The sequence below is a fragment of the Dermacentor silvarum genome, chromosome 8 (genome assembly GCF_013339745.2).
Source record: "Dermacentor silvarum isolate Dsil-2018 chromosome 8, BIME_Dsil_1.4, whole genome shotgun sequence".
NCBI lineage: Eukaryota > Metazoa > Arthropoda > Arachnida > Ixodida > Ixodidae > Dermacentor > Dermacentor silvarum.
Window position 1 is genome coordinate 157355807 of NC_051161.1, and position 12179 is coordinate 157367985.

General features: G+C 48.7%; 1 protein-coding gene across 1 annotated transcript in view; it reads left to right on the plus strand.

Annotated features, from left to right (window-relative positions):
• LOC119461790 (uncharacterized) overlaps nucleotides 1-11836 on the plus strand; it is a 28673-nt gene extending 16837 nt beyond the window's left edge. The window contains exons 5-6 of the mRNA XM_037723170.2: nucleotides 8374-8711; nucleotides 11021-11836. Coding sequence (XP_037579098.1) covers nucleotides 8374-8711; nucleotides 11021-11168 — 486 coding nt within the window. The 3' untranslated portion in view covers nucleotides 11169-11836. The remainder of the gene's footprint in view (nucleotides 1-8373; nucleotides 8712-11020) is intronic.
• Nucleotides 11837-12179: the final 343 nt, after the last annotated feature.

Sequence of the window (12179 nt, forward strand, 5' to 3'; positions counted from 1 at the left end):
CAGGCCGTGGTTCACCAAGAGGTGGCGAATATGGGCATTTTACCCGCCTTTGATAACGGTAATGCTGCTACCAACCCGGTCGCCCCTGTCGTCGCTGCTGCAAGACCGAACATGACCTTCACACCACGTTATCGAAATCCAGCCGATTGGCGTTTACCTGATGACCGGCCCATCTGCTTCTCATGATCTTGGATTGGACACATCGCCCGCCATTGCCGCTGGCCCACGTCCTATCGACCAAGCCCTTATCGCCTGGACCGTGCACCATATGCTCCGTCGTTCCGTCCTGAGACCTCAAGTGCTGAACGCCCTCCTAGGGAAAACCGGATCAGCCGCTCACCAACGCCCCAGCGCCGTCAGTCCCGCTCGCCTCAACCTCGCCGCTCTCGGTCTCCCTTTGACCGCCTCTCGGAAAACTATCCAGTGCAGCCCCCGGAGGTGACGCTGCATTTACGACCCGGCCTGAAAATCCTCTGATTGTCCCTGATACCCGATGCAACCTTCTTGAAGTTCTGGTTGATGGTGTGGCAGTTACAGCCCTTGTTGATACCGGTGCACAAATTTCTATAATGAGCTCGAGCCTCCGGCGCTGCCTCCAGAAAGTCCTGACGCCCGCGGCTTCACCTACCGTCCGAGTAGCCGACGGGAGTACACCTGCCGTGCTTGGAATGTGCACTGCGCGCGTCACCATTTCTGGTCGCCACACATGTGTTCTTTTTGCTGTTATAAAGCAGTGCCCCCATGACCTCATCCTTGGAATCGACTTTCTGTCCACACACGCTGCCCTTGTCGACTGCTCCGCGGGCCTTCTCCGGCTAGAACTTCCTTCGTGCTCCGACAACGTCGATGCCGGCCCACCCCGCCTACGCTCCGTGGAGTTTCTTGGACTGCCTCCGCAAGCCGCGATATACGTCCAGCTTTCAGCCTTTCCGCCCTTACCCGGCGGCGACTACGTTGCCTGCTCTATTCCTTAGGTCGCAATGACACGCAACGTCGCGCTCCCCTACACGGTGGTGACAGTTACAAACAACGGTACCTCTTTCCCTATCCTCAATTTTGGCTTCTCGACGCAAGTTCTCCCTCGCGGTATATCACTCGCTCATTGGCCGGCCACACGGTTTCTGCCTTGACCACAGAACCTCCACCGGATTTTTCACCGCCGTCATCGCAGTCAGGTTCGTCCTGCGACCACTTCGCCCGCATGATATGCAGTCCGCTGCCCTTCGCCGCGTGCTGGTTTCCTACCTGGATATCTTTGACTTTGGCGACCGTCCTCTGGGCCAGACTTCCGTCGTCACACATCGCATTCATACCGGCGATGCGGGTCCTATTCACCGACGGCCTTACCGTGTGTCAGCTCCAGAGCGTGCTGTCATCCAACAGGAAATGGACAAAATGCTGGGCAAGGGCATCATTGAGCCCTCATGCAGTCCTTGGGCCTCGCCCGTTGTACTTGTGAAAAAGAAGGACAATAGCTGGAGATTCTGTGTAGACTACCTCCACTTCAACCAGATTACCAAGAAGGATGTGTATCCTCTCCCGCGTATTGATGACGCACTGGACTGCTTGCACGGCGCCAGATATTTCTCTTCCATCTACCTGCGCTCAGGATACTGGCAAATCGCTGTGAATGACCAAGACCGTGAGAAGACCGCCTTCGTGACTCCTGATGGCCTCTATCAATTTAAAGTGATGCCTATTGGCCTGTGTAACGCTCGTGCTACTTTCGAGCGCATGGTGGACTCTCTTCTTCGAGGCATCAAGTGGTTCATATGCCTTTGCTACCTGGACGATGTTATTGTTTTTTCGACTACGTTTGAAAACCATCTCACTCGCCTGTCCACCGTCCTTGATGTTTTTCGCCGTGCTCGTCTTCAGCTTAACTCGTAGAAATGTCGCTTTGGGCACCGTCAAATATGCGTACTCGGTCACCTTGTTGACGCTGCAGGCGTGCAGCCAGACCCTGACAAAGTCCGCGCGGTTAGTCAGTTCCCTACTCCACGGTCGGCCAAGGACGTCCGCAGTTTTCTTGGCCTGTGCTCGTACTTCCGTCGTTTTGTCCAGAACTTCGCGGAGGTGTCCCGCCCTCTCACTGGCTTACTCAAGAAGGACGTCGTTTTCACGTGGGGTCGCGAACAAGCGGACGCCTTTTCATCGCTCGTTGCCATCTTAACGAACCCACCTGTTCTAGCACATTTCGACCCGTCAGCGATCACGGACGTTCGTACTGACGCCAGTGGCCACGGTATAGGCGCTGTCCTTGCACAACAGCAGCACGGCCTCCACCGCGTGGTCGCCTATGCAAGCCGCCTTCTGTCGCCGTCGGAGCAAAATTAATCCATCACAGAACGCGAGTGCTTAGCTCTCGTCTGGGCTATCGCAAAATTCCGACCGTACCTCTATGCCAGGCACTTCTCAGTCAGTCATTACAGACTACCAAGCACTTTGTTGGCTTTCCTCGCTCAAGGACCCCACTGGTCGCCTTGGCCGTTGGGCAATCCGCTTGCAAGAATACTTTTTTCTGTGTTCTACAAATCTGGACGGCTTCACCAAGACGCCGACTGCTTGTCGCGATACCCGGTTGATCCCCCTGATACACTGGAAGATGAACCTGACACCTTCGTTCTGGCCATTACACACTTCGTCCACATAGCTGACGAACAGCGCCGCGACTCATCTTTGCGGCCTATTATAGACGGTCTCAACTCACCAGACCCTGACCCTTCCCTACGGATGTTTGTGCTCCACAACGACACCTTACACCGCTACAACGCCCGGCCTGACGGCGCTAAGCTCTTGCTTGTTGTTCCCGCACATCTTCGCTCTACCGTTTTGCGCCAGCTTCACGATGCACCGACGGCCGGACACCTAGGCGTATCACGCACGTATGATCGCATCCGTCTGCGCTTCTTTTGGCCTGGTCTCTACCGTTCTGTGCGACAGTACGTTGCGGCTTGTTACCTCTGCCAGAGACGCAAGACTGCTGCCCTACTGCCTGCTGGCAGCCTTCATCCCCTCGATATCCCTGATGAACCATTTCTTTCGGGTGGGACTCGATCTTCTAGGGCCTTTCCCCCATGTCAACCACTGGCAATAGATTGGTTGCAGTCGCTACGGACTACGCAACGCGGTACGCTGTTACACGAGCACTTCCCACCAGCTGTGCTACCCATGTAGTCGATTTCATTCTTCACGACGTCATCCTGCGCCACGGTGCTCCTCGTCAGTTAATCACGGACCGCGGCCGCTGCTTCCTATCTAAAGTAGTCGACGATATTCGTCGTTCTTGCTCGACCAATCACAAGTTCACCACTGCGTACCATCCACAGACAAACGGCCTTACTGAACCCCTCAACCCTACTCTCACAGATATGCTTGCTATGTACGTGTCTGAGGACCACCGAGACTGGGACATTCACTTGCCTTTTGTGACCTTCGCCTACAACTCTTCTCGTCACGAGACACCTGGCTACTCACCTTTTTATCTACTGTTTGGCTACGACCCACTATTTCCTATGGACACCACGCTTCATCCTCACGCAGACACATCCTCTGCCTATGCTTGTGATGCTCTTGCCCGTGCTGACATCGCCCGCCAGGTTGCCAGCGATCGCTTGTGGGCTTCACAGCTCAATCAAAAATGTCTCTATGACCGCCGACACCGGGAGGTGAACTTCCCTCCAGGATCGCTCGTCTTGCTGTGGTTCCCGTCACGTCGCGTTGGCCTATGCGAAAAACTCCTCTCCCGTTATACTGGCCCTAACCGTGTCGTACGCAAAGTCACTAATGTGACCTATGAAATCGCTCCGATAAATACAAAGTCAGCCTCTGCAACAATCGCGAGTGACATAGTCCAACCGTACCACTCTTGGCTGGGGCCCTAATTGCACCGGGACGGTGCTTATGCCGCCGGCGGGTAATGTCACGAGCGGCGATCCTGTGGTCAGTGCTTGGACGACGACAACGGCGTGGCTTCTGGTATGCACGCGCTCTCCTGAACCATTGCTGTAGCGTTCTGCGCCTTACATTGTAAATATATTCATTGTATATATAATATCCCCGTAACAATATAATAGAGCCAACAATGAAATTAGAACCTAGTTAGAATGGTATGAGCTAGGACGCCATTAAGGGCGGCAGCATGAAAGCATGAAGGAAAACCAAGCGAGAGACAAGTGGGCCAAAATAATGAACTTTGGTATCACCGCTGCGAATCTGCGGAGCCGTATTTTCCGTAGATCGGATTTTTAAAAAATGAAGTTTTCCAGCTTTCGGAAACACTACGGGCGTTTTCATTTTGTTGTCATCAACTTGTATTTTCTTTTATTCAGTATCAGAAGAAAGTCTCTAGCGAAAATAATAAACCCATTTAAGACCATTTGAATACCGTAGTCGCATCAGTCAAACTTAAGTGGCGCCGCAATACGAGATACTATCCTTTCATTGCATGGTACAAAACCTGCAAGCACCTTCAAAGTGACCTTAAAATTAAAATCACTGCAAATAGCTGCACACACGAAGTGAAAACTAGCTTTACTTGCACTAGCTACGACGTAATTTATATGCTCGAATGGTCCTTCTGTAAAAAAACAATATATCGACGAAACGGGACAATCAATGAACGTCAGGTTAAACGGACATCACGCGGCCACACCTAAAAAGCTTCCCGAAGCCCTCGCAGAGCATTTCAACCAGCCAGGTCATAACTTTGATGAATTAAACTCTACATACTACAGTCAAATTTCCGGTCTGCGCGAGACAGAAAATATAGAGAATCGTACATCATCCATAAGTTCCATCCATCATCCATCATCATAAGACATTGCAACCAATAAGCATGAACGTTTCAAAGGGAGCTTTAGAATCTATTCGCTATGCTAAACTTCAAACCATAGGCAACAGCACTTAATTATTTTTCATTGAGCTGCTTAGTTTTTTTCGGTATTCAATTGTCAATAATACTCCAACCACCCTTAGCTTTCACTCATTCCTTTCGTTCGTCTGTTTATATATTTCCACCCCCACATTTTTTTCTCAGGAGCCCCATTCATCTGCGGCAACTTTTATTCTCTCTGTCAGACACGAGAGTTCACTAACCTCCAGCGGAGCCGATACCGCCCCCCCCCCCCCCTCGCCGTCGTCCAGGCCCCTTCTACGAAAAGAGGAACTTACAATGACACGTCAACCGGCTAACACACGGCACTGCCTCAAATTCCTGCACCGCCTATCACTAGTGCATATCTGTGTTTTCAATTCTACAATCTTGCCGCTAACACACTCTCGCTCATTACCTCACCAACCCGCCTTACCTTCTCTCCCTTTAGAAGAACCCTACCTATATATATTGTGCCCAGGAGATCATATGTCGCCTTGAAGAAGTGAAGGCCACATGTCGAAACGTTGGCTCCAGCTCTCACCTTATTCTCGTGTTGCTCATTATCCTTTCATTAGTAGTTCTTTAGACAAATATATTTTCCAGAGCCAAAGGATGAATTCGTTAATCCTAGTTCTGTTCTCTCGTTCTTGCCCCGTTTTTCGAGCTGTTTTTCTTTCATGAAGCCGTGTCAACAAGTCCAAGCCCCGACGTTTTTTCAAAGGATCAAATGAAACCCAACTGGAACTTAAAGACACTTGCAGTTCAAAAAATATGATATGTATTTGTTTTTTCAACACAAACGGTATTTTTAGGTAACTTTCCCTCAAAATATGTACATAGTCATTGCCTAACCCTTCTTCCAGAATATCCCACAAAATGTTATGGTTCACGTTCTCATGTGCTGCGGTAATGTTTAAAAAAGCCACATTAACGGTCTCCTTATTTTGATGGATATTTCAATACACTGAGTAAGCACAAATAAGCTATCGTCCAAGCGCCTACCGATTCTCAAGCCATTCTGAAGTTCCAAGCCAATGTGCCAATATTCTCTGCCCATGCTTGCAGTTTTCATTTAATCGCCTGCATTGCTAACCTGTATATTATCGATGTAATGTCGATGGTCTGTATGAGTGAATTCATTGTTTCATTCATTCATTCATTCATTCATTCATTCATTCATTCATTCATTCATTCATTATATTTCGGCATTATGGTATATTATAGCATGTACAAAATGATGGGGGCACAGACTAAAAGCCAAAAAAGGCTTGAGGCAAAGGATGACCTTTATAAATCAAATCGCTTCTACTTTGTCGCCAACTGTCTGGTATTCGCCCATTCTGTAAGCTGTCTTCTACTGCTATCAACTGAGCTTCTTTACGTATTGGTCCTAGTTCGTTAATTAGCGTAACGGGAACCTCGTGTAACAGTGTGGCTGTGCGCTTAGGAATTTTCTCTTCTGCTTTCTTTCAGTTGAAATTTCTCAGCACATGCTCCTTTTCGATGTGGTTCTTGTTCTGGCTGTGTTTTCTCTCAAAAACCACCTCGTCATTGCCTCGAAATGATTCGGTTGACATTTTTCGCATGTAATTTAATGCCGCGTTCCCTTCCAGTTTGTTTCTGTCTTCGTTTAGGATATGTAATGGTATTATTCCAGACATTCTACCTAATAAGTTTATGTGGTTCCAGAATATTGTAGGTGCGGCCTTCTTTTTCTCATGTATTCATGACAACCAACGTTCACTTTGACCTTTAATCTTTGCTTGACCAAGTGTTTGAACCATAGATCTTTTCTTCCTGTATATGTGTCCTGTTTTCTTTTCTTTTTTGCCTGGCTATGCTCTCGTGATGCATTCTGTCGTTCATCGGCCGCTTCTTGTATCTCCCTGTTCCACCAGCTTTCCGTCTTCCTTTTTCCTTTCCAACGGCTTTCCAACGGCTTCCTTTTTCCTTTCGCTCATTGTTCTCTTTCCCGACTACTTATCCTATTTTCAAAATGATGCGTTTATGGTCTACGTTTTAGTGAACTATTCAACGTTGCGCCATAGAGCCGACCGCGAGAGCATTCGACAGCCCGCATACTTGATGACACAACATAATCAACCATGATGGAGCTGTGGAAGACTGATACCACCTTCTCAAGCTCCGAGTAAGCCTGCGTTATGACTGGAAAGGGGAAGGATCATATGGTTTGACAAAATGGGTGAATGTAGGCACCTTTGTAGGCAGATTTACACATTTTACTTGACAAATGTCGGACATATCTTTTGAAACCACCAGTCTTAGACTGCTGCAAAATATAGAAGGGTCAGCCTCATTAGAGCGCCTATTGCAGATCTACCTATATGTGTAACGTTTGATTGGTTAGCCATTAGTCGCGTAGCATCGAGGAACTGTTCAACGTAACCTGCACAGTAATGGCTTCCTCGTCAGCCGCTGTGCGCCTATCTGACAATGTCCTGGTGGCGCAGTCGTTGGGAGGAAATTTGCAGGTTCAAAACCACCCACAGCGCTTTGTTAAAACCAGCCTTTGAATGCCTTTTTTAATATTGTCATTCTGATGATCAGATAGACAAGTGCGGGGGCTTCTTTCCCTACATCCTGCTTCCACGGCCCCCAACACTGCCGCGAATGCCGATGAGGAGTGCCTATGAACATGCTTGCTTGAAAACCTTTATAAGTATGCGGCTCGAATGCAGGTTGATCACAGATTGCATGGGCCGGCGACATGACCTCCCACAGTGTTTAGACCTCTGGTACATGTATTATTTACGACCAAAATTGTCTTTATGGCAGTAACTGCCCGAACTGCCCGAAATGAAGACGGAGCTTCATTTCATTGTGAATTCATACGCGAACGTGGCTCCATGGCCTCCCGGACTTTCATCAAAAGAAAAACCTTTTACTTGTGTAACTGACCCTCCGCTAAGTTCTGTAGTCGTTAGTTTATGTGCGAATTGACAAGTGCACTTGAGAACACCATCCATGTATAAGTACGAAATTTGTGCTTAATACATCGGAGACGGTGTCTTCAAAAGTTAGGGTAACTTTAAAGTGTTTAACTACAGTATTCCAATTAACCCTCCTAAAAAGAGCTCACAACTCACGGAGTGCTGATGCTTAGAAAATTCCACTTTCCCGTCCTAATCTTGGTGACGACATGTTAAGTCAACAGCATTGCCCGGTAAAACACGAATAGCATAATTCGCGAGGAGGACTTATGAACAGAAAGCTTTGTAAATTCTACTCTTGGGGCCGTATTGACAAAACTTTTCTTTGGCAAGCGCTCCTTGTCATTGCTTTGCCAGCTGCGCTGATTATAAGATCAAGTCTAGGCTGACACCTACTCCTCGAACAGGTCTAACGTAATAACTTTTTTTTTTTGTGAACGTTGGCCCTGGGTTCTAAAGACGTTTGCTAGGGCTGCATGCTGGAACTCTCGAACTTGTGCCGAACCAGGCTCGGTAGAGCGAATACCTTGCACTATCTACCCGCAGGTTATCTCCCTAGACACCCTAAATGCGCCGCTCGCGTCAGTGCATTCACTGCGACGCGCCAGTGCGCCCGCCCTGGTCGTCAGTCCCTGCAGGAGCCAGGCGGACGCGTCTTCACCGCACGTGCGCTCGGAAGGCGGCGAACCGGCGGCAGCGCCCCCGGTGGCAGCGCAGAGCGTCGGCCATGACTGGGCCTCCAAGCTGGGCGAGCAGCTGGCCAACGATTCGTACGGCTTCACGCTAGACATCTCGCAGTCGTCGCTGCCGGCCGTGCTCTCCACCGTGTCGGGTGCCGTCGATGCCGAGCAGCGAAGGGCCAGCAGGCAAAGCCGGCTGCGCAGGTGCGTGTGCCAAACACTCTCGTATGCATTCAATACCACAAGGTTTCATGCACACGCCGTGTTGTGTTACACTGCTGCCTTTGAATCGCTACAGATGCAACACCACAGAAGCATTGCGAAAGTGTGGCACGGCAGGCAGGTTGCAAAATATCCCATCTTTAACGTAACGACGGAGACCGCATGAAAACGACAATAATTCGTGCAGAACTATAGGTTCACAGCAAGAGCGAGACTCGAAACGATGAACTGTTGTAGAACAAAGAATGTTTCTGCAGTCAGTGTTTCGGCAAGATGATTTGTCTTCGTTTGGACTTGTCCTCGTCAGCTACAACCCTGATGAAGATAAATACTATTGCCGAACCGTTTGCTTCAATGACATACCTTGTTCACTTAATTCACTAATTTTATTGGGAAGCACACAAATACTCAAGAGATATCGCCTACACCCACGTGGGACATCATTTTTCATGCATTCACAAGCAGCAAACGAGGCCGACCAGACGTGTAATCTTATACGATAATATTAAGCGGTTCAAAAATTAAAATTCACTGTCATACAGAGCTATGGAAGGCACGCTTACAGAAGACGTTTTTCTTTTTTTACTTATTTGGTAGGCCTCAATAAAAACCCCTTGTGACAAGATTACCATGTACGAAAAAAAATTATAGTATCTTTAAAAATTGCTGCGCATCCGTGTTCTGAACATTGCCGTGCGACACGCGAGTACACATTACCTTCTAGCGAGCTTGTGCGTGGGCAATCTAATGTTTAAAGAGCTACCAGTTTAGCCAATGCAAACGTAACCGCAGAACGAGGCAGCTGATAAACAATTCCAATTCTACAAGGCACAAAGGGGGACATACACTTAATTGTGCAGCCTTTCTTATAATCACTGGAAGCAGCCCTCCCCAAATTCCTTTTAATCTGTCCACAGATTTTGCTTTCTTGTTAAGGGCAAAAAAAAAAGAAAACCGTTACATGAAATTGGCCTGCTGAATTTCTGAGCCGATGCCGCAGTTTATATGCATATTGAATGAGAAATAATTTGTGCTTTTTCTCAGGCCATTGTCCTGTGGACCCTCCTACTTTGACACACCTAACGAGCTGGGATTCTGGGCTGGGGTTCTAGCGATACACGGGTGCGACATGTTGGCGAGGCGTAACTACTGCTGCTGGGCAGATGACGCCCTCCGGAAAACCTGCCGCTCTCAAACGCGCCAGTTGCTTCGAAAAACAGTCGGAAATCTGGTGAAGTCGTCGTTTGCGCTACCCCATTAAGATGTTCACTCAGTACCAACTTGCCCAAATGTCGATTCTTCTGAGGTCTGCTGAGAAGCATGCGTACAGTGCTCACGTAATGAAACGCGTCAATTTAGGGCTAACTAATGCGCATTCTTTCGTTTCTACGATCTGCAGTTCGTGCGACATCGACGTAATTTTGACGCGTACATTCACATCAGAGTCCGCATCACCTTTGGTGACCAGATTCCTATAGCTATACGACATGGTACTCTCGAGTACTTGCGCATATGCAGGGTTCTGCTGAACGCTCCCTGTCACGTTTCATTCCGTGTGCACTGTGCATTGCCTTGGGCAGCAAAATCGACAAGTGAGTAATGCCCCTGGAAAACAAGTGCGCTCATAGTCCCACTCCCCTCAATCGGCTCTGCCGTCAAGCCAGGGCGCCGTTCTGCTTAAAGCCTGCTGTCATAAGCGCTGTGCTAACGCACCCTGGCGTTCCTGTTGAGCTGCTATGTCCGTGCACTGCACTGAGCTGCACGAACCGTTATCAAGCTAACGTACATTAACGTTAGCGTTACCGTACTGGGCGCTGACGAACGCCGACGCTTTCCCGTCAATCTCATCTCGTGCACTGTCGAGGCGCGACGCCTGCAACGCCACCTGAGGCCATTACGCCAGTCTTGTGAAGCGCCTGCCAGTGCACTGTTCAATCTGGCCAGCAGCAGCAGCAGTTACGTCTCGCCAACACGTCGCACCCATGTATCGCTAGTACGCCAGCCCAGAAGTTCAAACGCAGCGCTAGTCCTTGTTATCACTGTCAGTGCTTTGCCCTGCGGGCGAAGGGGCTAAACTTCGCAATGCAGTTTTGAATTGTAAATGTGCAAGTGAATGAGTATAACAGAGGATTAGCGTCAGTTGTTTGTATGCTACCGTTCCCTAAAGTGATAGTTGAACAAGAGTGTGTATGTCCTTCCTTTCGAATTCCGCAAAGCCCTGGTCATGTAATTTTACGGTGCCTTGTTATGTTTTTTTTATCGACCTAATCAGTTTGCGTCTTCCTTGGCAGGAATATCTCCGAGTCATTACGCCGGGAGCTGGCCGACGCTTGGCGGTGCAGCGGTACCCTGCCTTCTTCGCGGCTCCTGCTTCAGCCTCCAGTGTTTCTATCGCCCGAACATCTCAGCTCGGCTGCGGAGTCACCAGGGAGTGACTGAAACCACCTCAGCTCACAGTGTATCGTCAGCGATGCCAGCAGAATAGAAACTGGAGGGGTAAATGCAGGAGTGTTGCGCACAACGTGTCGGAAGCGAACATTCCCGGAGTTGATGCTACGGCGCACCTGTGCCATAACAAAGCGCGATGTCTCGTTAAAGAAGACCTGTCCCATGCTCGCGACTGGGAAGTTCGACGCCTTTGAAACGCACAAACGCCTAGCGCGCCCCGTTTTTGCATTGCATGCCGCGACGATGTCTTTATTTTATGCTTGTGATGCGATTCATTTGTTTTACCCCCGCTTATGGAATATCATGAAAACCTGGACGTCGGCAGTCGCCGTAAAGCATTGTCTATTGCGACCAGTGGTCACTGTTCTAATGCTACTTGGTACGGTGCCCTTACAAATGCACCTAAATATTGCACTAGGGCCCTGTAAAAAGCCCATAGGGAACATCACTACAGCTTCTGTAACCGCGTACCATTGTGTTAGAGTATATAAGCAGACAATACCATGGAAATAAACGGTACGTGCCAGGCCTGCGCTCAGGAAAAAGGTGCTGTTACTTGTGATAATTGATAATGCTTCAATTGAACATTACGTTTAAATACGTTTCCATCGTAATTCCCAGAAGGCGTTTTGTGCTGCATATCATCAAAAATCACTTGACATCGAATAAATTAAATATGTGTTACTACGGTGCTTCCAAAACATCTTACACCCTATTATTCGGTCTTTAATAGTCGTGAGCTCACTTGGGCACTGCATGCCAGATAGTGATTTTCCTAGTGGCTATCTCTTAGCGGCGCCATACTTGTAATTGTTTGAGTGATTGCACATTTTGAATATGAAGTTGTGCTTTCCTCTTGGCTGGACTTCGTTAAGGATTAGTACACGATTGTACTGATTCATGTCGTAGTCTCTTCGGTCCGTTTCCGACAACGATTTGGGGACGTCTCCCTCCGGCACCGGGTGGTGCATGGGTGTTGGCATGAAAAAGTTGAAAACCCAT